This window comes from Amborella trichopoda, chromosome 9 (genome assembly GCF_054954075.1).
Source record: "Amborella trichopoda isolate Santa Cruz 75 chromosome 9, AtrichopodaSantaCruz75HAP2 v2.0, whole genome shotgun sequence".
NCBI lineage: Eukaryota > Viridiplantae > Streptophyta > Magnoliopsida > Amborellales > Amborellaceae > Amborella > Amborella trichopoda.
Window position 1 is genome coordinate 5,372,449 of NC_142344.1, and position 27,137 is coordinate 5,399,585.

At 35.1% G+C, this 27,137-nt stretch overlaps 2 protein-coding genes across 9 annotated transcripts; both read right to left on the reverse strand.

Annotated features, from left to right (window-relative positions):
• Positions 1-704: 704 nt before the first annotated feature.
• On the reverse strand, positions 705-11,553 carry LOC18445453 (Ribophorin I). Its single transcript, XM_006855591.4, has 10 exons — positions 11,429-11,553; positions 8,952-8,996; positions 6,477-7,108; positions 5,805-5,952; positions 5,495-5,671; positions 5,195-5,263; positions 4,998-5,087; positions 3,913-4,071; positions 2,961-3,185; positions 705-1,616 (listed from the first exon to the last, which is right to left on the reverse strand). The coding sequence occupies exons 1-10, from the start codon at positions 11,525-11,527 to the stop codon at positions 1,422-1,424; spliced, it is 1,839 nt and encodes a 612-aa protein (XP_006855653.1). The 5' UTR covers positions 11,528-11,553; the 3' UTR covers positions 705-1,421.
• A 9,036-nt stretch (positions 11,554-20,589) lies between these two features.
• LOC18445454 (FKBP-like peptidyl-prolyl cis-trans isomerase family protein) lies at positions 20,590-26,220 on the reverse strand. Of its 8 annotated transcripts, none has more exons than XR_016041108.1 (6): positions 25,155-26,220; positions 22,955-23,025; positions 22,791-22,857; positions 21,806-21,955; positions 21,605-21,664; positions 20,590-21,169 (listed from the first exon to the last, which is right to left on the reverse strand). XR_016041108.1 is itself a non-coding variant. In XM_088847337.1 (6 exons), the coding sequence occupies exons 1-6, from the start codon at positions 25,549-25,551 to the stop codon at positions 21,107-21,109; spliced, it is 777 nt and encodes a 258-aa protein (XP_088703463.1). In that variant the 5' UTR covers positions 25,552-26,220; the 3' UTR covers positions 20,590-21,106. The 8 variants fall into 8 exon arrangements, 5 of the variants coding, with proteins under 5 accessions (XP_088703463.1, XP_020529973.1, XP_006855654.1 ...); XR_016041109.1 differs by having other exon boundaries at positions 21,800-21,955; XR_016041106.1 differs by having other exon boundaries at positions 21,806-21,924; positions 22,771-22,857.
• Between the last annotated feature and the right edge of the window lie 917 nt (positions 26,221-27,137).

The window sequence follows — 27,137 nt, forward strand, 5'->3', positions numbered from 1 at the left end:
ATGTCTTTGTTATAGTTATGAAGGCCGGACAAAGTGATTTAACTGATAGAACGACCAACCGACACCTTGACCAGTCTAGTATAAAATAGAAACTGAATTTGATAAAAGAGAAAAGTTTTTATGCTTCCCCTGCAGCATAGAAGTTCTATCCCCCCTACCATCTAGCCGTCCAATTTTGATCAAGAGAGCCACTCACTGTTTGATCTTAGATCAGACATCTCAAAGTATTTTATTTTTTATTTTTTTTATACAAATTTTATGAATATGCAATTTGGTATGTGCCATCTTCTCATTAGAGCGCATTTATAAAAAATAAGTTTTCAATAAAATATAATGATTAAAATACCCTTTAAAACTTTTAAGGGCATTTTCATCATTTTATTTTATTGAAAATATTTTTTTTTATATTTCTCGCTAGTGCGAGTTTAATAGAGGAATGGACATCCAAAATTTGGTGTCAAAATAGTTTATAAAAAAAAATTAAAAATAAAATAGTGTAGATACGTGACATTTTGATTGGGACAATTTTAGCCCTCTATTATTTTGAAGGGTTGGATAAAAGGTAAGATAGAACTTCTATGCTGTAAGAGAAACATAGAAAGCATGCCCTGATAAAAAAACTGGTCATAAATAGTGTTTGACTGATTTCAACTGGTTTGATCCACTAGTTTCAATTGGTTTAACCATCCCAACAAAGTAAGCAACTTTTTTTCTTTTTTTGACATACTACATTTTCAAACCATTTTTCATATTTTTTCTTGATATTTTTAAAATCTAACCAAATGGATTCAACAAACGGTTAAACCAATTTTGACTAAACCAGATCCTTCATCAATTCAATGGCCAGTCCGATCTAGATAAATTGGTTCATATATCAACTAAAACTTAAAGAAAAAAGCTTATATAAGATGGCTTAACTGCTGAACTTATATAAGATGGCTTAACTACTAAAGTATGATGTACCATAAAAATCCATCAATTGTTGCTATGCTATAGAAAACCTTCAAATTTGATCATCTCGACCTTGAGACATACAAATATAAAATAAAAAAAAATTAAAATCATAAAAGTAAAGTGCCTTATAATGCATTATTTAGACCATCTATTTTCAAAACAATTAATAATTTATAAAATACGGTCAATCTGTACTATTTTTTAAGCTTCAAATTTCATGACTTTTTCATACCATCATAGCTTTCTAACTCCCAAACTCCATTTTTTGGCATAGTTTTGGAATGTGCCTTACTTTGATACATTAAATCTCACTTGTTACCCAGCCAAGTATACAAGATCACCTTAAAAAATTGTTCAACCTCACAAAATTTAAGGGTAATACAAAACCTACCCTCCCATCCCAGGAGCACTAAAACTTTGCATCATGGTTATTAGTCCAAAATAACGAAAAGAAGTCAAGAAAGAGATTAGAAAACCTCATCAACGGTCTCGAGGAGCTCTTCTACCTCTTGCTTCAAGACTGCAATTCTCTGCTCATGGGAAGCAGCACGGCTCCCAATCTCGCGCCCACTAAGTTTCTTTTCATATGCCTCGACCACAGTCGAATGTTTGAGCATCAGCCGCTCCTGTTTCTCCTTTTCCTTTCTAACCAACTCATCCACCTAAGGAACTCACAAGAATACAAAGGCTCATCAATCCTCAGGTCTAACACAATAAAACTCGAGAGAAAAATAAATCCAAAAGTCTGCACTGCTTGCCAAAATTTAGATAACCCCTGCATACACAACCTTAGCATCCTAACAGCTTCACTTTTTTTAGTAAATTAACTGAGCTGTGCAACCCTCTCTCTCTGTCTCTGTGCAGTGAGGGAGAGGTTGCCTACAAGGGGAGCCTATGCTCTTCACACACACAAAGAGGCTCACTACCAAGATGCTAATACAATATCGAGACATTTTTTTCTCTTTCCGTACTACATAAACCAGCAGCATACCAAAACCACTAGTGCTTTTTGCTGAAATATATAAAACCAGCAATCGTATTGATAGTTATTTTTAATAAGGAACTTAGTGCAAGCCTTGATTCCAAAATTCAACTACAAGAGCATTCCAATTGAGATGTGGCATTTCTTATTGCAAGCCATTAACATTTGACAAGTTCATCTATCAAAGCTTAACACTGGAAGCTAATATAATTTACAGATGACAATCCAAGACATTTCACACTTCCAAAGAAAACAAGTTCGTTTAAAACAAGAAAAGAAAGAATACCATATAGCCTTCTACACTAATCACAGTTCCCTAAGACAGATAGCCACCTAGTCAGGCTGCAACACAATGGGCAGCTCAGGCCGGACCACACTTGCAGCCAGCCCAGCCTGGCTTGAAAAAGCATCAGGCCCGGTTCAAACCATGATATATAGAGATATAAAAAATATACTACAGATAACATAGTTTTTATGTAGATACATAAAATATACATCCACAATATAAATACATATCAGTTATATTTTCTGGCTGGGCGAGGGCTGGCCTGGCCCTGCCCTTGTTATGTTGGCTCAAACTCGGACTGGCAGGAAAGACCTCAATTTAGAGTGGCCCGTTGGCAGCCCTATCACTTATTTATTTATGGTTATCTATCATTAAGAAAGGACAATGGATGCCCCACTTTGTGTAGCATACAACATACATAGAGCTGTGTGGTTTGTATTTCCTTTCATCCTATAGGTAATTCGGGCCTACCAGGCCTAGCCCAGGGGGCCTTATTATGTGGCCAGAATTTGGCCAGCTTGAAATCCCTCATGACTGAGCAGCCCGTTAGCAGCCCTGCCACTTAGATATGGTTATCCATCATCAGTAATGGACAATGGATGCCGCAGTTGTACACCATATAAAGAGCTGTGTGGTGGGTATTTCCCCTTTATAAAACTCCCATCCCATAAAGTGCAGGTAGATATAACCCAAAGCATAGAAAGTGGCAGAAAAAAAGAAAGGAAATGAAGCGCAAACCTTCGGCCATATCTGAGCAGCCTGTGGAGATGACTGCAAGAAACTGAGCACGAGTTTTATTTCTTTTGCATACTCTTTCCACAATGCATCAGAAGTTTTGCGAGCAGCCTTGGAAGCTTGAACATCCCCAGTCCTTGAAAGATCACGTAGAGATAAATCGAGCTTTTCATCAACTGCTATACAATGGTTAATGAAATTCTCCACCTGATGAACTGCCGCTTGAACCTGTCATTAAACATGTAGTATGTATTATAGAAACTGATGATACAACACCATATATATATATATATATAGATAGATAGATAGATATAGAGAGAGAGAGAGAGAGAGAGAGATTGCATATGATATTTCTGATGAATATAATTGTTTCACCTGTAAATTACAATAATATTACTTTATGACAATATCAATAAATATACCGCTTGTTCCTATTCCCACAATCTTAAATTCTAGCCTTTGAATGCTATGTGTGTGTGTGTGTAGAGTACAGGATAGTCATAAAAATAAATTCAGCTGGCTGCAGGATATCCAGGCTCTCTGCACAGAGTCTCGTTTCCCCATGGAAATTAGTCAAATTTCTCAAACTCAGACATTGGCCTAAGGGTAAATGGATTATTGGGAAGGACTTCTTATAAGCAAAAGGAAATGACCTACAGGGGTATTTATGCCACAGCCACTTCTCTCTCTCTCTCCTCTCAAAGTGCCATAGCCACTCTCTCTCTCTCTCTCTCTCTCTCTCTCGGCTTTTTCTTTATTTCTTTTTTTCCAGGTCACTCTCTCTCAGCCTTTTATTTTTTCAGGTGGAAAGTCATTTGACCTATTTAAAAGATGCTTTACTTCCTTAAGTAAAAAGATCCTAATCAAAACCACGTTGTGAAGATAAACCTGAAAAGAGGACAATGAGATAATGATCTAGATATTGTTAATTAGACAAATTCACAACTTCACGTACCTCCTCCCATTGTTGTTTTGCAATGTACGCAGCAGAGGACTTTGAAATTGAAATATCAACATGCATATAAATAATGCAAGTGAGAAAAAACAAGAAGAAGCCAATAATTAGCATCACTGGTTCTCTCAGCATCGATAGACTGTTGAATTTGTAATAGACCTGCAAATAAAGGGAGGTATTAGCTGCATAAATAATTTATCATTTTCAGAAAAGAACAAGGTAAGAAAAGTGGAAGTGGCCTGGTGTAACATCATCCCTTCTAATCTAGTAACTCTTATTCATATTAGACTAATTTAGAAATCTGTTGACAAAGATCTTGTAACAACGATAGAAATTAACAATAAACCAACAAACCATGCTGGATAATGGAAAACCACAGTCCAATTGGGTCATTCACCTTCCCATTAAGTGCAGAGTGCGAAGAGAAAGTGGGCTTAAAATAATAGGATGAGACAGCAAGGTGGGCCCACTATAGTCATCACTGTTTATCACTTCATTTGGCGTTGACAGCATTAATCGAGTATGGTTTCCCATAGTACATGGGATTATAAGGCATTTTTGGAACATTGTAAACCCAATGTTATCATACATCTGATGCACAAAAATTAAGGTGCACCTAATGAAAAATATAAGATTGTGGTTAAGCTTAGGCATATAAAAAGAGTAATGGCTAAGCTTATTCTATAGGCATGTAAATATGTGAACCAGCAATTACACTACAAAATTTGCAAAAACTAATGAAGGAAAATACATGTGTGCCTCTCTGTACACAAGAAATAGTTAGTCATTGCTACTCTGTACAATGGTGATCAGTGTTTCTCCCACAATTTTTCCATTATAATTCATTGAAAACAGAGAATGAGAAAAATACAGAATACCAGACAAAAAGAAAACGGGTTGAAATCGAAGTACGCAGTCAATAGAAATAGCCTCTTTGATGAACATATTTTCTTGTAAACAAGAATACGACAGTGAGAAGTAGATATACAACAAGAGGCAGATATTCATTGTATATTCACATATCCTTTCACATAGTAGAGAATGAGAAGTAAATTAAGAACAAGAATCTCCAGTTTGATCAATACCTGAAAATAAACATTGTGCTCGGGCACAACATTTTTCTTCTCTAGTACAACTACTGGTCTTCCAATAGTATCAAGGTGCAAATGCTTTATCTGCAACAGAGTATCAAAAGTGTGTAAAGAGCGTCAAGGAAAATGCATGTGCAACAATTAAAGTAATGAACCAATGGCAAACAACCAATAGAGTCAATTTATTCCACCTCTTGTCTCTGCTCTGTGGGGAAAGGAATGGAAACAGACATATCCTTTGATCCTTCAGGTAAAATAACCTGCAGTGGATAGTACCACCATAAGTAGTCCAATCTCATAAGCCAAAGCAGTTAAAACTTGGTGCCCATATCAAGTAACACAGAATCTTTTCCCAACTATTTGAGGTCTGCAAATAACATAAAGTTTCTTCGATAATATACTAGAGCATACAGAGGATAAGAAAGTCCAAAGTCAAGAAAAATATATTCAAATTCAGAGAGATGAATCATAGCTGGAGCCCGATTACTTGCTTTTATGACCAAATTATCAATGGCGACTTCATCCAAAGGAGAACCAAAAGAAATGTTAAGGAATCTCTTCCCATCAGACTCGAACAAGAAATCATGCAGTGGTAGACCATAGCCAATTGTAAAAGCTGTCCTCCAGCCACCAAACATTGGATATCGAGGTTCAATTTGCAGTTCAGTCTGCAAGAAAAGCACTTTCATAATGAACCTAAAATGCACTAGAAACTTGCATTGGTCTGTGTGACAAAAATTTTACATCAGTCAATCAATAATGATGCTTAACAAATGCAATGACATGTGCTACAAGCTTTACCTTCCTTAAATCACCCCACAAATGTGACGTAGAAATATTTCCAATATGATCTCTGTAATAAATAGAATGAGCTCTTGGTGGCAATTTTGCGAGGAGATGCCTAAAAGATGATGCTCCTCTGCTCGTGGGCCTACCTTGGTACTCGATCCTGAACACAAGGTACACATGAACATACGTTGTCTGTTCGCTTTTCTATTTGTTTAAGTGATATATTTTTTATAGAAAAGAGATGAGGGAATGCCAACAATAATCCGGTGGACTATTAAAAACCAAATTCTGTTAAGAGTTATTTTCATCCAGTGAAATGATAAGAGGTGACGGATAGAGAGTGGTCCTGTCCTGTTTTTGTGGGCCCTACTCTCTCCACCACCATCCATCATTTCATCAGATGGTGAAACCCCAACAGACCATGAACATTTCCATAGTCCATGAACTATAACATACTTTTTCCTACAAGCAAAAGAGAAAGCTAAATACAGTATATAACCAATATGCAATACCAAAACCCTATACAATCCCCAGACATACATAAATCAGCCCTTGAATATCCTTAAGGACAAGTACCGTCAAAGCCAGAAGACAAAGTTTTAAACACAACCTTTCTAATGGACAAAACAAGTGATTCATCAGATAGTCATTACATGCTATATCAGTAGCAGGGCATCATCTTACCTGGAAAATCCACCTTTGGTTTGAGCACCTCCATGGGCAAGGTTGTAATGTTCAGTAACCTGAACATTGCCCCAATGAGAAATTGCTATCTCTCTTACCAACTCTTTAACAACTGCAAAGGGTTGATTGTTTTCAAAATGGACAACAATGGGTGTGAAAGAGAAAGCACGAATATTCTCATAGGGACCATATTTGATCTCCAAGTCCGTGAATTTCACACGCTCCACTTTCGTGTATGATTCTACTCTAGGGCTAGGCACACGGATGCTAAGAGATTGAACCTTCACATCATAAGGAGACAAATAATATGCACTATCCTGATACAATACAAGCTGGTTATCTGCTTGTGTAATTTCTTCAGGAAAGGGCTTCAACGAATGTGTGTATACTGAGAACACTTCCAAATTCACAATTTCCCCTTTATTGATTCCTTTTGCCAATGATACTGCATATATAGTTACATCTGCAGCCATCCCCTCTGGCTGCACCATTTTTATGGGAAGATCTACAGAGCCTTTTGCTTTTCCTTTTCCATCTTGAAATGAAGCCTTCAGATATGCTAAATTCTGGACCTGGTGATTGGGTAGGGCAATCAAAACCTCTGATGCAACACGAGTCGCAGAATTTTCCACCTGTTAGAACACAAACAGGATAAGTTACTGCATCATCTTTGGGAAATTTATGAATTACAGTAATATTGTAATAACAACAAATATGTTAAGAGCGAATTTTAGTCCCGCTGCTATTGAGTGTCATAAATTTCAAAATGGTTTGTGTCAAAGAATGCTATTGCATATGCACTCCCAGATTCCTGATATTTGGGAATGATATTTGGGAATGCACAATGGCCTTTTACATATGCAATGTAGAACTGATAGAACACCAGTTAGGAGATGCGATTTGGTTCAAGTGGAAGACTCTAAAAAGGCAAGGGGAAGGCCCAAAAAGACACGAGTAGTAGCGAGAAAAGATATGGTGACTTTTGGTATGGCCCCTTGATAAAGAAGAATGGAGGAACATGATTCATGTAGCCAACTCCAAATCATTGGGATAAAGCTTGGATATTGATGATGACAATGTCCTTTTACGCGTCCAAATCCCATGAGGCTGTAATATTTCCCAAAGCTAAAAGAAAATGGTCTAAAGCATTCTCTTTTATTCCCAATAGTTTCCCCATTCATAAAAAATTGAAATTGGATCTTAGATCTGATTTTTTTGCTCAAAAGTTTGGCTAGAGATGAAATGTGTGCGTGTTTGTTTGGTTTTTCAGACAAGAGTTATCTATCATTATTTCTATCAAAAAAAAAAAGAGTTATCTATCATTATTTAGAGGCGGGCCCCTTAATAATTCGTGTGAAATTCCATACTATATTAGTGACATTTCAAAAAAAAAGAAGTTAAGCATAAGTGTCAAAGTTTGTAAATATCAATTATGGTTGTCATGTCTTTGGTGTGTCGACATACACCAACAACTGTCGATGCACATGTCCAATTTACATAGCTCTTCCCCTTTGAAAGGGAAAAAGTATCACAATAGACCTGACTGCTATTTACATCCTCGGGCTTTGTACAGAGCCCAGGTCAGCCAGGTGCTGTGTGATTGCCCCCAGTAGCTTCCCAGGCATAGGCAGGCAGATTTCTGCCACCCTGCCTCCATGTGAAGCCTAGGTGGCCACCTGGGCTGCTTCTAAACTCTAGTTTTGATTGTGATTCTTTTACAGATAGGTGCCTCTTTGGATCAGTTTTAATGAGGATGATTCTTCCACTTTTTTTCTTAATTCATAAAACATCTTCAGGGTGGTATACCTATGCCTTATAAAACAAATGATTGTCAGCCTGATGTCCCAAAGTTGAAACATTAGCTACGCTTTGTAGCTCAAATAACATTATTCCATGCAAGATATTGCAACCCTATACATCTAATGACACTTTCAAACAAAGATGGTGTATACTTCCTTTCTCCAAAAATTTCCATCTCAATTCTTCTAAGATATAGCATTTCTGCTGCATTGTGGATCTATCACTCATCCAGACAATGAAAAAAATCTAGCTTTTTTTTTTCCACGAGGCCCATCTTAAATTTTATAGCCTTTGATATAAATGACCAAGAAATTTTGAAGATCTGGTGATAGAGTTAGTCAAATGCAAAGAAATATATGCTTCCAAAGAATCTTGATGCTTTTTTTTTTAACTTTGGGAGGATTGTTAACTATAACTTATTAATGAAAAATGAATCATGTTGTAACCCAAGTTATAGAAACATTATCAAATATAATAAAGAACTATAATATATTTCAAACCAGATAACTACATCGTCAATGTTTTATCATACTAGAAAGTACAAACCAAACAAATTAAAGAAATATATTTGATACTGTAATACTTTTGCAGCCTCTGGTACTTGGAATCTATTATATAATACAGCGGCACATTTTGCTCCAAATAATAAAACACCATTAAGTAATAACCTTCCACCTTTAATGTTGAGGTCACCCGAACAATATGTGACGTCAAATCAACCTGCAAAAAAACAATCACTATTATTGAGAATAAAAATATACAATTACGTAGTACTGGGTTTGCATGCAATAGATTCATGCAAATGTTAATGGCAATGAAACTAGAACTAGATACTGGAGCTGCTAATCATTATGAAACCATAGAAGTTAGACAAAAACAAGATATAGAGTGAGGCAAAACTAAGTGGATATAGATTACCATATATATTTTAATATACTAATCAGAAAATTAACATACAATCATAAACTTTGACATGCATCAAAATCATTACAATAAAAGGGATAAGTCACTAGAGTATTACAGAGAACAGACATCCAGAACAGAAGAAACACCCCATGCAGGCTATACTTTCCCATTTACAATCCCCACTGCAGCAGCAAGATCTCCCCCGAAAAGGTTATGTTGGTCACACTTAAGATACAGGACCTCAAAAGTGCACAAACACAAAGGAAGACCTAAATCCATAAACAAATATGATACAAAGCCACTCCCCCTGTTCTCCAAGATTCCATGATTGCAACATTTCATACGAAGGAAAACGTAATATATATCACGAGAAACCCATTAACTATGTGAGCTATATAAACACAATATGGCATACCATTCAAAAAACACCATATAGCAAAAGACATAAAACTGTAATGGTAATTAGATATAGCTTTGAAAAATATTAAGATTGATAGATAACAAGTTATCTGAAGATCATACAATGAAAATATTCAACAAAGGCAGAAATGTGGATGCACATGAAGAAAACATGCCACTGTGATAGTGTGTGAGAATAACATGGAGATAGTAAAACTAGCATCTGCATGAACCCAATTGTAGTTTTAAGTTGATCTGTCTTTACTCCAAACGAAGTTCAAAGAGAATAAAGAACTTGTTAGTGTTACATTGAAAGAAAATGATGAGTGTCATGCTTCTACTGAGAAGCTCAAGTGGCACTAGGCAACCTTTTTGCTGATAGAGAAGAAAAAAAATAACTCCTATTAACCAGTTGATAAACAACTATGCTTTAAGAATGAAACGTTAACAGATAATCGAAGATAAAACAAATATGGGAAACAAAACATGAGAATCACAAAAGCAAAAGAGGAACGTGCAACAAATATGAAATCAAACCGTTTGTTAAGCATCATATGGAAATATACACATCATGTGGTGATCTCATATTTAACCCATTTTCCTCAAAAGGGTATCAGAGATGGGGAGAGATTCGTTTAGGCTATTGTTTCAGAGACACGTATGTATGTCAGTGTCCGCCCAGGATATGTACATTAGAGATGCCAATACTGAAATTGGCTTTTAAGATACGACAAGTTCGTACATCATTTAGAGCAAGAGGGACGTTCGAGCTTTGTAACATGAAGTACTTCTATTGTGGTGCAAAGAAATGACAGAGTTACGCAGTGCCAAAGTTCTAACATGCATCCAACTTACATAGGTTGAGGGTGACAGGAAATCTAGCCTCTGCCTTTCTAGGTTCTGTTTCAAAAGAAACCAAGCATTGGCAGGTTTTGGCGAGTATTAAGCACCTCAAGTGGATGGTTGAGTGTTAACATGTGAGTCTCTGGAAAGTACGAGGCAATGTTGCTCCATTAATGGGAGGTTTACTAGTAAGCGGGTGAAAGACCTTTTCCATTGTGACCAGTTCACCTGCAGCTAGTTTGCTGTTTATTTTATTTTATTTATACCTAGTGAGATGATTCCTTCTGAGCCAGCAAACATTATCGTACTAGTGCGATATTTATTTCCAGAGTTAGCGTGTTTTTTTTTAGTGACAGATAGGATTTGCATTCTTGCTAATTGCACACAAAGGCAAAAAAGGTGCTAAGTTTTAGCCTTATTTACTGTATTTCTATTGCTTCAGCAACATAGGACTCAAGTTTAGCAATTATTTGAGTTGTTACAATGATCAACAAATGGATCATGGATTCTATGACAGTAAATGGTAACAACTATGGGAAATCATCTAATTCATAAAAAATTAACTCCCACTCCTATAAGATATCAAAAAGTAGAAACACATTTTAAGTAACACCAATTCTCCGGCACTGAACTCCCTATTCATTATCTCAAGAAATCCAACCCTTTTCATAAACAAAACCAGAGAAACAGATCAGAAAATAAACATATCGGACAATGAAAAGCTCCAAAGAGATACAATGGAAACCATTATGAACAGTCCAACAAAATCATTCCCACCACTTCATTCTCTTTCAACAGTACATCAAAGCAGCCTAACGAGAAATAAACATAAAACCCTAGAACAGATGATTTCTCCCAATTACCTACCGCAATTAACTTCAAAAGATTTCACATATTTTCAGAAAATAAGGCTAACTAGTAAAAATATTCAACCCGTAAATCTCAAGATTGAAAAATCCTGAGAAACTAAAACGAAATGGAAAATCTAGGTTTCGTGGACTTACGCGGCGATCCACCTTGAGAACTACTAGCTCTGATAGTGCAGAGGATGAATGAATTGAGAAGAGGAGGAAGAGAGTGAAGATCAAAGAAATTCTCCCCATCGTTTTCAGAGCTCAAGCGCCCGCAAATAGTTGCAGAGGGCAAGGTTTAATAGCTCGAAGAATGACGCACACAGACGGAATATGACATGAACAGCCTACTGTCGAGGGCGGGTAAAGCGCACTCGCGCGGGAGCATATTGTACACTTGCCGCCCTAACAGATTTTCTGATTCACATGGCAATCGTATTTTTAGGATAGGAAAAAGTTTATATAATATAGTTCTGATTCACATAGCCATCAAATTTGAGGATAGGAAAAAAGTTTATATAAGGTTGAAATGTAGAATTAAACTGTGTCTTTCTAAAATTATTTGAAAAGGTTATTTTGATGTTGGAAAAACATCTAAATAATCATCTCCACATATATGTAAATATGAAAAAAAAAAAAAAGAAGAAGAAGAGATTTTTAAATCATAAATGCATTATATCTTACAAATATTATTTAGATTGTCTATTTTCAAGATTTTCACAGTGTTCATAGATTTGTTTGATTTAAAACCTTCTTTGGGTTTAAATTTTATAATTAGAGATAAAAATAGATTCTCGCGCCATCATGAGAATTTTCGATGCCAAAATTGCTTCTCATGGCAAGAAGTGCACCTTACTTTAATTGATTGTGATTGCAACCTTATGAAAAACCTAAAAACACGCATATGGGTGAAATGCTACAGTGTTTCTCCTCCGTCACGGATTTGCTATGTTCGTGGTAGTTTATTGAAAGAACCCGCACAATTTTGTATCAATTTTTTTACTGTCACAAACCTAATATGTCAATGACGGTATCAACCACTGATATGCTAGGTCTATGGCGGTTGAAAAACACATGTCGTCTAAAAAAATTAGATGGCAATTGGCTTATGGGCAAAATCACTGTAGCATTTTCCTCCCATAGGCATTTGCACAGATGCTTCCATATATATATATATATATATATAATCGAATAATTTTTTATTTATTTTTTGACAAATATTACTACTTTTATTAGATCTACGAAAGTGAAATTACATCATCAGAGATTACAAGAGACGATAAAAGAGCGCCCCCCTTAGACAACTCATCAAGAACTGAGTTAGCTTCTCAGTAAACACATGTAAAGGTAACCATGATGGGAACAGACATGTCCATAATGCGTAACCATAGAGGAAGAAGTTTCCAAGGAATTCGTTGCTCCTTATTACACTATTTAATGACATTTAATGAATCCCCTTCAATCCAACATATATCCCCACAATCTCTATCCCTGAAAATCTTCAAACCATGATAAAGTGCACACATCTCAGTCTAGTTTGCAGATGCACATCCAATTGGCACTGCAAAGGAAAAGAGATGCCAAAACAATCCCTTACCACTCCTCCAATACCAGTCCTTCCAGGATTACCCAGATAACTGATGGGTTTATGTGTCCTTATGAGTGCTTGTAAAATGAAATGATATAGTGGAACATGAATTCAGTGGGAGTGTGGTCCCTCATGAACCATACTAAGCAAATGATGTTTGCAGATACCGGACGGTGCTTGACGATCTAGACTAGTCGGTTGGGAAAAACTCATGTTACCTGGGCATAAAGAACAAATCGAGAAGGGTTCTAATGCCTTAGCCCTTGATGAGGGCGGAGAATATGTCCGGATGAGTGAGCAGAGGAACTGTGTGACCCTTGTGTATAATGGTGGCCTACAGAGATAGGAGCCAAAGCCTCATCTATGTGTCATCATATGGCATGCATATTGATAGATCATTCGGAAAAGCCATAAATACACATTTTAGGGTGAAGCGTATACATGTGCAAGAGATAGCCCTATGCGCCATAAAGTTGTGGTCGCATGAGGTCTTAGTGACCTTGACTTGTCTCTAGGGGATGACCTGAAATCCATAGATTGGGATTGTGATCCCTTGGCTCATCGACCAGACTTTGGTGACCCGCTAATGAGCCCCTGCTTGAACTGTGGGTCATGGAAAACAATGGATCGGTCTGATAAAGCAAGTGTGGTTTGTAGTCCACAGTTGAAGGTGGAGTGTCCCATGATTGTCAATTCCTAAACCATATGGATCTTTTTCCTATTAAATTAATTTAATTGTGTTTATTTTATGATGAAATTTTTTTTAATATTATTATTTGAATTTTTTATGAACCCTGGATATTTTTTTTATAATTTTTTGATTTATAAAATTAAAAATATTGATTTTACAATTGTTTAAATATTTAAATAATATTTTAAAATCTTTTTATTAATTTTAAATATATACAAATATCATGGGGGCCTTTGTGCATATGGCCCGCCATATTTTTAGAAAGTGGGGCCCATAAGTGCCTCCCTTGGGTGGCACGCCCCACCCTTATTCTCTTTCCTATTTTTTTGGTGATATGGCATGTGGGCATATGGTTGGAAGATATTGACTTGATATATCTTTGAAAGATTTTATGAAAAGATTGAGTAGACTCGTGTTATTTTATGATATGCACAATATTTTGATTAGATTTAATTTATTTAATTTCTATTGATGAGAAAATGGTTTAGGAAAGCGAGATAATGGTTCATGCACATTCCATAATGTTGATGGCTCATCTATAGAATGAATGACTCAGATCTCTCACCCCACAAGTCACTCTTAATCGACGGTCTATGTTCAATCTCACATGAAGAGGCAAGCCAAATAAAACCCTAAGAAACCATAATCTTATTCAAAGCTTATAAAAAATGAATTGTCTCTACCAAAAAATCTCTACACCTTATCTTTCTATCTATCTCTTAAGAAAGTTTATCTCTCTCATGTTTGATCTGTCTCTCCTACATTTTGAAAAAACCTAAGGGTTTAGGTTATGGAGTTATTCTCTCTCAAATATGGATTTATGGCTAAGGGTTTTAGGGTTTAGCAGAAAAATAATCCATCTATCTCAAACTAGGTTGCTAAGAGAATTCATCTAGGGTTTGAGTTTGTGATCAAAGAGGTTCATGTTCTATTGGTGTGGCTTGGCCAAAATTTGCTTTCTCATTTCGAGATTGAAGTTAGACCGTTGATCCCAAGCCATCGGATGGTGGTAACTCGGTATGGGGTGTAATAAGCCCGGTTGAGGTAATCTCCGACACTCTTCCTTTTGTTTCTTGCAATCTTATATTTTATTCTCAAGCATAATGGATAGTTGTTTCAATGGCATCAAGTTGTTAAGATATTGATTTTATTGTTATGTTGATTTTATTTTGAAATTTATCTTATTATAATAAAGACCACCTGTAAGTGATCTTTTGCCAAAAGAAAAGGGTGAAAAAAAAAAAAAAAAAAAAAAAATTTGTATTCCTCGATAAAATATCACATAGGTATTTCTTTCAATAATTGCCATCAAAATTGAGTTTCAAAGTACCTAACGAATGAGTTACCTAGCTTACTTTTGGTCAGCTACTACTGGTACCAAGAAAAAAGAGTTTGCCCAGATTTACCAACACATCGATCATGGATATTCCCCAGCCTTCTTTAGAAACGGATAGCCACGACCAAATAGACAGTTTGATTAAATGAATCAAACAATCTAAGGACAAAGAAGTACCTTCAAAGGTCCTTCTGTTTCTTTATTTCTATACCTCCCTGTTTCTTTATTTCCATATCTCCCAAAAAATCACACTTTTTGCTATACACCACAAAGCCGGACCAATCTTCGACAAATGTGGTAAAGACAATTGCGTAACGAACCCAACACTGACTACAATTTTTTACTATAAGTTTAGGTTGATGAGTTTTTTGTGATTTGGATAACTTGGTGTGCTGCACCAGTACTTCACGTTCAGCTTACTGGTGCCAATTCCTTGATCATATAGTTGCCCCTCTCTCTCTCTAGAGATATATAATTGCCAATCTCTCTCTCTTGCATAAAAATATAGAGAATTACGTTTACTGGTGTGAATTCCTAGATCATGTGGGCCATTGTCAATCATTATTTATTTTTCTAAAAGGTTTCACGTACAACATTTAGAGATATATAGTTCTCTCTCTCTAGAGATATATAGTTGCCTTTATCGCTTTCTCTCTGTTGCATGGAAATCTAGATATATATTATGTTCACTAGTGTGAAATCCTTGATTATGTGGGCGTCATTGTTTGGGTTTTTTTTTTTTTTCCATGATATATGAGAATAAACTTTATAGAGTAATGATGGATAGGTGAATTTTAGGGTTTTGACATCGGTGTGCTGGATTGGTAGAATAATGTTAGGGTTTTTATTTAATTTCTTGATCTTTTGGTTTTGTTTTAGTTTTTTGTTCTCTTTTTTTGCTTTTCCTGAATTTACTGTTTTTTTTAGAATCTTAGGTTTTTAATAGATTTCTTAGATTGAGTGCATCAAGTTAAGGTTTTTATTATTCTTAGGTCTATAGAAGAATTTTAGGACGTCTAAAATTTGATTTTGATTCCGTAGAATAAGTTTAGTGTGTTTTGCTGTTTTTCTTGGATCAATAGAATATTTTTCCGGTCACCAGTATTTCTCTGGCACCTAAGAAATACATGGTTTATTGTGATTAAATAGGTATTATGTTTAACGATTCATACTAATTGGAAATCTACATAGGGATTCTATGATAGATAGGTATAGGATATGTGGAGTCATGGTTCAAGAGTTTCAGGGAACTTACCAAGATATCATAGAGGTTTTTTTTTTATTTTTTTATTTTTATTTTTTTTTTATTTTTTTTTATTTTGTGACAACAACAAGAGGGATGAGAGAAAAAAAAAAGTTAACAAAAGTCCCATTCAAACGGATGTTGTGAGGAGTCGATAAGAGCTGAGATTAAGAGAGAGAGAAAGAGACCCACCCTGAACAATGGTCCCACTAATACAGGGGTGATGGTGATTATAAGGCCATTCTTTTGGAAACTGCCTGCATTGAAGGCTCATAGGTTAAGCACTTATGAAAAATGAGTTACTTAGGCATAACGATTAGGCGATAATGTTACTACGTTTTTAGATGCTTGAGGTAATTGGCACAAGGGTTTTTTTTTATAGGTTTCATTTGTTTTCAAAGCCCAAGTTTCAGCTCCATTCAATTGCTTATTATTGATCTTCTTAATTGTCTTTTTTAAATGTGACATGGACATGATTGAAATTTTGGGAAGAATACACATGAATTACATTAATGTCCTGTCTTTACTTCAAATGACACCAAGAAATAATTGTTCTCCCGTTTTAAGGTATTTCAGTGCTGCTTTTTTTGCTTAAGCATGATGAATTTAGGATATATTGCCAGATATTATTTGGATTTTAAAAAGAGAGAGGATTCTTGAGGATACATGGTGATCAGAGAGAAAGACACTACTTTAGGAAACATCGCTTTATGAGGGTGCTGATTTTTATGTTACATAATTATGTTATTTTACCCTATTATTTTTTATTTTGTTAATAATGGCTTTGATTTGGTTAGTTTAGTTAATTTTTACAGGTAACTTTTCTTATAACAAGCTTTTGATTTTTAAATAACTTTCTCTTATTCCTGGATGCTCTCTCATATTTATTATTTTTACATTTTAATTAAGAATAACTAAAATGTTTCAATGTAGCAAAATGTTTGCTTGTTGGATTTGTGAGATACAAAAAGATGTATTGTTTAGTTAGTGTTACAGATGGTTCATGGTACTTCCATTAAGAGAGAGAGAGAGAGAGAGATTAGTTTATCTTTGTTGGATTTCATTGTGGTGCTTACGTTTATCGTGTGTATATATATACATAAAGAGAGAGATGTGTTTATATTTGTTGGGTTTGTGCCGTCTATTTGAATGCTCATATAAATATTCATTGTGTTTCTATGTATTGTTTACTGCACGATTATTTATATTAGTATTTATGTTATTTATACGTTGCAACGCACGTAATCCAACTAACATTGATACTTTTGATCAAAATGTGGAGTTTTAGGGCTAAAATAAGTATGATCAAAATGTGGAGTTGTAGGGCTAAAATCTTCAAAGACAATGAAAATATGGGCCAGATTACTGCCCTCATTTTATTTTAGAGGAGCATAGTAGTAGGGCAAGTTTTGTATGGGGCCCCTTAACCCCTAGCATGTAAATTAGAACTCACGTGGTCGAGTCCAACTCCATTTGAAACTAAAAAAACATTGGTTTAGAGAGAAATAGACAATAGGGTTTAGTTTAAGTGTGGAGAAGAAGGTTTTGGCTTTAGAGTGAGGAAGGGAGAGAGAATATCAATAATTAAACCAAAACAATGAAGTAAAACCACTATTAATTGGCATGGTAAGATTCCAATAGCAAACAAAGACTGCATGCAAATAAGGATGAGTCCGCCAATTCATCTATTTATATGAGTCCTCCCTTTAAATTCTATCGGCGAAGGACCAAAAATTTTAAGGGTCGACATTGTAAATATGAATATTAAAAAATAATTTTAAAAATAAAAAAAATATTTTTGACATATTTTCTCTACGGTTGATTTGTGGTTTTTGGTGGGGCCTCCACCTCTTCACATCCATCCATCCCTAAGATGGATGTTTGGTGTGTCAAGGGACGAACGTGTATAATTGTTCATTACACTTTTCCCATAAATAATCATTGATAATTGGCAAAATGCTCAAAATATAAACTAAATCTAATTATAAGCATGCATATGTTAGTGAAGAATGTTTCATCCAATGCAGTATAGAGAAGGGTCACGTTGCTGACAAAACTAGAACATGCATAATACATAATTAAGCTCTCTTCTTGGCACACAACATTACTCAACACGCACCTGAGCAGAATAATAAAGACTATTCTCAAAAAACACAACAAAAGACTCTTACTTAAAGAAAATTGTTCTCATAACACACAAAAGAAAGACAATTTCATTAAAACATAATGTTTTTATAACGCACAGGAGACGCTCCCAATAACACAAGACAAAGACAGCATTGTATCCGTTGAGGGGGGAGGGAAGAGAGAAAGGTAGGGAAAGAGTGCGTATTAATGTCACAATAAAAGAAATAGAAACGAGAAAAGAAATAGATCAACACAACATATATGTGGTTCGGCAATAGTGTCTACGTCCATGGAGGGTAAATCAATATTGTATTTATAGGAATTACTTTGGCTTACTAGAAATTTATAGAGTTACAAGGATTACTCTGCTTACCAGAAATTTATAGAGTTACAGGGATTACTCTGCTTACCAGAAATTTATAGAGTTACAGGGATTACTCTGCTTACCAGAAATTTATAGAGTTACAGTTCTTGCCTTTTAGAAAACAAATCTTATTACAATTGTAATCTCATAAACTAGGAAACTCAATATCTTGTAATCCACAAGATATGAAAATTAATATATTGATGTTATAATCGTCAACACTTGGTGCGTAGTTAGCGATGGAGTCCAACTTTGACAATATCTTATGAAACTTTGTCTTTGCAATAGCTTTATGTCTGCAATTAGTTTTCATTTCAAACATAAGGAGTCCTAATAATTTTTTATTGAACATTTTCTCTCACAAAGTGACAATCAATTTCTATATGCTTGGTTCTTTCATGAAAAATTGTATTTGAGGCTATATGCATAGCTGTTTGATTATCGCAAAACATTTTCATTGGGTTGACATTTCGGAACCCCATATCTCGAAATAATGATTTTAGTCATAACTCTATATTCAACCTCTGCATTAGATCAAGGAACTATATTTTGTTTTTTTACTTTATCAAATAACTAAGTTTTTTCTTACCAATGTACAATAGCTAGTAGTGGACCTCTTGTGAATTGGACTACTTGCCCACTCAACACCAGAATAACCAATAATATTTGTGTGACTATTTGGTTTCATCCAAATACCTCTATCGAGTGACGACTTAAGATATCCGAGAATCCTATTGACAGTTTTTATATGACATGATCTAAGAGCATGCATAAATCGGCTCATAAGGCAAGTCACATATATTATATCTGGTTGTGTCACAGTCAAATAAATCAATTTGTCCACAAGTATCTGAAAGTGACCCACATCTTCAAGAGGTTTTTCATTTTTTGAATCGAGCTTGCAATTAATATCAACAAAGGTGTTAACAACAATGACTCCTAGTTTTTTTCAACAAATCTAATGCATGTTTTCTTTGAGAAACAAAGAGTCTCTCTTTTTAATGTGCTACTTCAATATCGATAAAATACTTTAGTTGATCAAAATCCTTGTCAAATTTTTTGTGAAGATGATTTTTAAGCTCTATGATGCTTTTTTTTTCATTACTTATATATATAATGTATTTAAAATAATATAAATTTTACAAATAAAAATTTAAATAATAATATAAAAAAAGGACAATTCTATGATTTGGCTGAAAGTGCTAGAGCTTCAACCAAAGAGGCCGAATCACACCGAAGCGAGTTAAAGCACATAATTGTCTTTTAAAAAAACAATTTTGTGCTTCCGCCTAATCGGACCGAAGTGGGCCAAAGAGGATACACTAGAGTTCTACTTCGATCTAGGCCAAAAATCCAAACTTCGGCCGAAGCAAAGCAAATCTGACAACATAGGGCTGGGGTTGAACTTCGGCGTCATATTTGAAAAAATATGGAGCAAACCGTAATGGTAAGCCCCAAAACTGATCCATACGTAATTTTCCCAAGAGAAAATGATGCTACGCCCTGTTTCATCGTCCCTCCAAAGTCCAACCGGGCCCAAATTATCCCGTACACTAACAAACTTCTAAATTGAAACTGATGCTACTGTTGCCCCGGAGCCAGCCTGGACTTGAACCGTACCCCAAATTTATCCCTTTTAGTAATATAACAAAACAATATTCAAAAAACTATACGGAGGTCATTCATTATACTCTCCTCATTTTGATAAACAAACACAAAAAAATAAAAAAAATAAAAATGCCCTAAAAAGTGTTCTTCTACCGCACTTAGCGCAAGCTGTCCATTCGGTGAGATGCTTAGATTTAGGCATCAAAAATATTATTTTTTTTTTTCCAAACTTTTTTATCATTAGATGAAGAAGTTTTGAGTTCCTAAATGCCTAGATCTGAAAATTCACCTAACGAACAATCGAGATTTATTGTTCAAGGGGGACTCATTTTAATCATACTTAAGGTGCAAAATAAATTTTATTTTTTTGGGAGTATTTGTTTAGATGACGAAAGTGTACGTCGAAATTTAGAGTCATACAAATGCAACAAACAGTTTTCTAAAATTTGTGCACTAGCATAAGAATTGTTGCTGATCATAATTCTATATCTCACCCATCTTATTACTGTTCTTGCACAAGCATGCCCATCTTCACAGTTCCATGAAATTGAGAGAGCAATATTTTACCTTTTTTTTTGTGGGTCTCAGTGTAAACTGCAGTGTTTAACATCATTGAACACTGGTTTTTTCAAATCCATGTAACTTTGAATTCATGTTGGTAATGTAGCATTGGGAATAAGGTCCATTGAGCCTCTAGAAAGCATCTCTTTACATCTTTCAAATGAACAAGTGAATTGGCAAAAATGAATAAATGAATCAAGGCAACATTGACAAACCCAAAATTTCCTGAACAGTCTGACCCCTATAGGATTGTATAAAGGGAAGTTCAGCGAAATACGCGGCCACAAGGCAGATCAAGAGGGTATAAATTGCCCTACTTTGTTGGTGGTGTTAGGACATCTAGTAACTCCACATTTAAGTCGAAAGTGGCCCCTGGCTGCAAGGCAAGTATGAGATCAGTTCATTCAACCGAAATTAACATGATACCAAAAGTTTTGGAAACTAGACGTGTAGAAAAGTAGCAGTGGTTTTCAAATTTGTATGAAGGTAACATTAGTTCATGACAAAACACACAATTGGTGGCAGCGAGAATCAGCAACATATTTGTGTCTGCAAGTGCGTGCAGAAAGAGTAGTGGGGGCTGAGAGGGGATATGCTGGAGTAGGCCATAGGCTTGGGTTTCATTGAAAACATCATGGCAGATTTTATTGACTTATCAAAACTGTTATTGCTTTTCTAATTTTTTTTCAGGGTCTTTTTCCTATGCTATCTTGTCGAAAACAATTACTCAAAAGCCAGTTTCCTTTTGATGGTTTAACCTACAAATTATAGAAAATAATTATAATTTTCAAACCCCAAGAGGGATGCTTACCGGAATTTCATTCATCCCCTTCTGACCATACCCAGCCTCCGGTGGCAAAATCACAGTCCTCTGCAATACCATAAAGTACACTTAAGAGTTCCGATAAATTGTAATCGAAATCTTAAGAGAGATTATCTGAATCTCCATAAAAGAATAATAATCTTTAGTTTGATATTATGCGGACAAGAGATGCTGTGGACTAACGTTCACCTTCCCTCCTACTTTCATTCCCTCAGTAATTGAGTACATAGCTGGTGGGGGTTTAGGCGCAGCCTGAGCGGAAAAGAGACCATTTGCATTATCAACATACTCCCGCTTTCGTTCTTTGCCTGGAGAAGCCCCAACCGTGAACACATACGGCTACTCAAAACATTCAAAACTTATCAGCTGGATCACAACATGCTTCTAAATCAAGCAACAATCAACCACAAGAGAGAGAGAGAGAGAGAGAGAGAGAGAAACTATAAAGGTGAGGCAGTCATTCCAATGATAGGGAATGAAGAAAGAATCATTGCCTTAGTGATCATGTAATGAAACCATGGAAAAGAAGCATCGACCAAGACAACATATCCCAGACTGTAGAAAAGTTGCCTCAGAAATCTCAAATTGCTATCACAATAGTCTCTTAGTGTATCTTAAGAAGCTCACAATTAACCCTTACTCATCTGGCCAAGTTACTTTTTATAAGTATAAACTACAATTATTTGGCCAAGTAACAGTCACGTGAAAAATCAATGATGTAACGACGGAGAAGTTTCAAAACTATCCAAGAATTACTTTCTACAGATCCATCTATTATCATCATTCTACAGAATTTTTGCATGGCACCAAACTAAAATGTTCAGGAGTTACATCCACCTTACTAGAAAGAACAAACCCATGTTTTTCAAACCAGCTTCTAAGGAATCACTGGCTCGGGCTTGGACTGGCCCGAGTCAGTTGGATCTGTGACAAACCCTGAAAATTAGACAAGTCGGACACGAATCCAAGAAATATATAATGATTGTGACTCGGCTGAGTCGGGCAATTTGACTTGGTCTAAGTCAGCCTCTGACTCAGGCTGGGGAATTTAGTGAGTCCAAACCCAAGTCCGGGTTTTTAAGCATTGCCGAAATATATATTCATTCAGTTATAAGAAAACCAACAGGAGAAAAATTAAGGTAAATGACAATAACCTGAGCAATAATGCGATTACCAGCTAGTAGTTTTGATTCACGACTTGAGACAGCCGTAATACCACGGTAGATGCAGTCAAAATGAACCTAGAAACAAGAAATTTCTGTGAATATACATTAATGAGAATGTGCTTTCATCAATCATCGAAATAACTTCAAAAGATTGTTTGAGCTAAGGGCAAACCCGAACAGTAGAGCCTTTTTCAGCTTTAAGGCCATTTCCCTCAACAAGATCGAAGTACTTCAGTCCATCAGCTGATTTGCAATTTGAGAGGTTATAAAAGAAGACACAGCTAAAAAAGAAAAGAGAATCAAGTTTCATTGTCTTTGAAAAGAAATATCCAAGATAAGAATGCCAACAAATTACTAAAGTTGAATCTCCAAAAGTTATATTTGTAAAGTTACCCAAGTTTCTGGTGTCATTCATATTGTGAAGTACAAGCAGAGTACTAAACAGTTAATGCTTCTCTTGGAATTTTATAGAATGATTCACACTCTGGAAGATTGAAACTATCCTCATTCTTTCCGCTGGTAATTAACTTCCTTGACTTATCTAAGAAATGATACAATAGATAGACCATAAATGTAGAATTGCAAGACATGAAAGAAGCCCATTACAAGGATGGGTAATCAAGCCCAAATACTTAGCCCTCTAGTAACTTTAGAACGGCCAATTTTGCATAGACACAGGCTTCATAGCAGAGGTGCTAAAATGAAAGCCATACGATTCTGGTAATTTCAATAAGCTTTCATGGGACTCTCTCTCTATCTCTCTGGTGAACTAAGAATTTCCTACTCCAAAATCTTTTACAACAAAAATGTCCTTATAAATATGAAAATTACATTAACAATAAAATTTGGGAATGACATTTTGTAATTTTAAATTACTATTAAAGTCCACTCATCATTCTCAAAGTCAAAGAAATCTTTTTAAATTTGAAACTAAGTTTTGGAGGGATTTTCAAAAGACAAAATATCCTTCCAAGTCAAGAATGCATGTGAAACAAATTGCCTGAGAAAACTTCCCAAAACCCCTACATCTGAACATGTCTATCTGCCGCTCATATGACAACGAAAACACCCTCCATCAGCTATTGTAACTGCAATACCTCAATAACTTCGTCCTCCCCTAGAACCAACCCAAGCCTAAGACACCAAATTTTTTGTACCCCTCTTCATTTAACGCAAGTTCAAAATTAGGGCCTCCCTATTAATTTTTACCCATACAACCCTGAAATCTAACAAGCAGATACTGCTCTCCCACCAATTCATCCCCCAGAAACCTATTATAATAATGTCTCCATAGGGTGAGATGTATCTATAGCTCATGAATTCCAAGACACAAAGAACCTACATTGGACCAACTGCTGGGCATGGCATGGATCTCCCAAATGTTTGACTATATGTAACGGAACAGCTCATTTATCTCCATGTACCACCCAGTTTGGGTTCAAGTCAATTAACTAAATAAACCTTGCAAACCCAAATTAATATAAACATTTTTGAGTTACTTTATGATTGAACAAAAGTATCGAAATAATTCAAAACCAGAAAGTGCATTTCTATTGTTGCTATGGCCTATATTTGCCAAACCAAAAAGAACACATATTTCAAACTAGAAAATGCGTGTAGGAGTAATTATCCATAATATTACAAAGTGCACAACTCTCAATCTTTTCAATTTCCAATCAAAAAGCATGTCACTTAAGCATTTGGATACTTAGATCATCACTGGTGATTATTTATCAGTTCTAACAGCACACATTATCCCACAGTTCCCTGACCAAATAATATTCCTGAATAAACCAGTCATGTACCAATTTACTTTACCATGATGAAATTTGGGCTCACTGGACACCCCAAAATGCATTTTGGTGCTGTTGGTGCGGCTTTTCAGATGATTGCCAGTATGTATTTTAATGGCTTCTTTCGATGCGCTCTTTAACCCATTTCGATGTGCCCACACTAAAACACAGGTTTATCTTTGCAAGAGAAAAAAGAAAAAGAAAAATACAAGTTCTTAAGCAAAATGAAAAGGCACCACTTTTCCATAGAACTCAAAATGGATACTGAGAAACACATGTGTTGCACCCAAACTATGGGTTCAAGGATGAACCAATTTAAAGAAAACTTAATAATACTTTGCTCTGCTGTTTACTGAATTTTCCCATTTGGACACAAATTTAACATGCAAAAAAAAGAATGCCCATAAACGTAGAATCAAACACTCCATCAAACAACCAAACAAAACCAGTTATTCACTAACATCAAAGATAAGTTGCATCCACAATGCCACATATAAACACAAATTTACAGCATTAGAGAACACAGAACAGTATATTATCAAGAGATTAATTTTCAATAGATGAGAGAAAGAAACAAACCACTGGTTTGGTAGTCTTCCAGAGGGATGTTTTTCCTGTTCCTGCGTTCTCGGGCCTGCAAAACTCCAGGTGAAACTACCGCAAGACCGATTGGAAAAGAAGAAATTAGAGCTCTCCTAGATATAAGGTTTACAGAGTGAAAGCTCTCTTGGAAAAATTCAGCCTTTGGAGCTTTTCTAGAGAAACTGTTTTGTGGGGGAAATGCCCCAAACAGAGGTGTCCAAGAGAGAAGATTTCTATGGAGAAGAATTCTGGAGAGATAAGTTTTTGGGTCAGTTTGATTCAAAAGGCCTTGTGTCTTCGGCTTCTTGATAGAGAGAATGGGAGTTATGGGGTTTATGCGGAGAGAAGCCATTGTTGTTGCAGATTGCGAGGCAAAGCGATGGAACTCCTCCATTGTCTCTGCATATCATTATCCTAATTGTGTGGAGTATATTATACATGAAACGATGAAGTTTCTGTAAAGCCCGGGCTTTATGAAAACAAAATAAAGCCTCACGTCAAATTTTTTTTTGGAAAACACTTTTAACGATGGAAATCTGATGGGTCTAAAATCCATTTTCAACACCGAAAATAAAATTGAAAACTCAAAAAAAAAAAAAAAAATATAGATCTTGCAGATCATTGAACCTTTATATTTTAAATAAAAAATCTAAATAATATGTTACAAGGTACACTATTTATAGAACTTTAAATCCTAGATGACCCATACATGCCAAGGTCTTTCAATACTTGAATTACGCTGTTTTATGAGTTATGAGACGAAACTTTACTTATTTTGATAGGACTGCAGCCCTATCAAATCTTTCCTACATGAAATGATGGAGGGCAAGGTTTCCATAATTCAGTCAATACACCTATTCAAATGACTCCTCTCTCCAAAATTTATTTAAAATATAGATTAGGAATGCATAATCTCAACACCAATAAGTAGTAACTTGAAAAAAATAAATTTTAAAAGCACAAAAATAAAAATTTGAGAAATTTTCAAAAATATATATTAATTTTAGTGTAATTAGAAAAAAAACTTTTCAACTTTCATAAACCTTGCCCAAGTCATTTTTTTTTCAATTTTAACATTTTTTTTACCAAAATAGCTTTCTTGGTAATGGTATTACCGTGAAAGCCGTATCATTATAGTACTTTAAGTACTGTAATACTCAAATTTCCTTTAGTTATGTGGTAGGCTTTTAGGAATTACGATTTAAGTATCATAATGACTACGCTAAGCATTATAGTACTTTAAAGATCATAATACTCAAATTTTTAGTAGTTTTCCAGTAGGCTTTCAAGAATTACGGCCTTTTAAGTACCTTAATGACTAAGCTAAGTATTACGATACTTTAAAAACCGTAATACTCAAATTTTTAGTAAGCTTACACATAAATTCCAATAGCTTGAAATTTTGACATTTTAATAATTTTATTAGAGTTTTCGAAATTTATTTTAAAATTTTTATTAAAGTCCACCCAAAAATTTTCTCTAGAAGGGGTTGTTTTGATGCCCAATTATTTTTAAATTGATGATCTTGACATCAAGATGCATGGACATGAGAAAAAAATGGATTTCGAGTTTTGAAAATAGTACATTTTGTAACATATTTTTTGACCAAGAATTTTTAAGATTTTCAAATATTCATAGATTGGTTCGATCCACATTAATTTTTAAATTTTAAAAATTATAATTAAAAATAAAGATATATTTTAAGACTATCATAAATATTTTCAATATTGAAACCACATTTATCTACACTATTTAAAGGTGACCGTTACTTTTATTGTTTAGAGCCATGGCTCCCTACAAACCGTACCTTTTCGTATTTTACTTTAAGTTTTAAGGTCACGTACATAAATCACTATTTCCTACGAATAAAAAGGAGAGAGAGAGAGAGAGAGCTAAACATGTGGAGTTAAATAAGAGAGAGCTAAAATTTCGCACTGTATAAGATAAGAGGATAACCCTCCCTAACTTTAGCTCATTAAT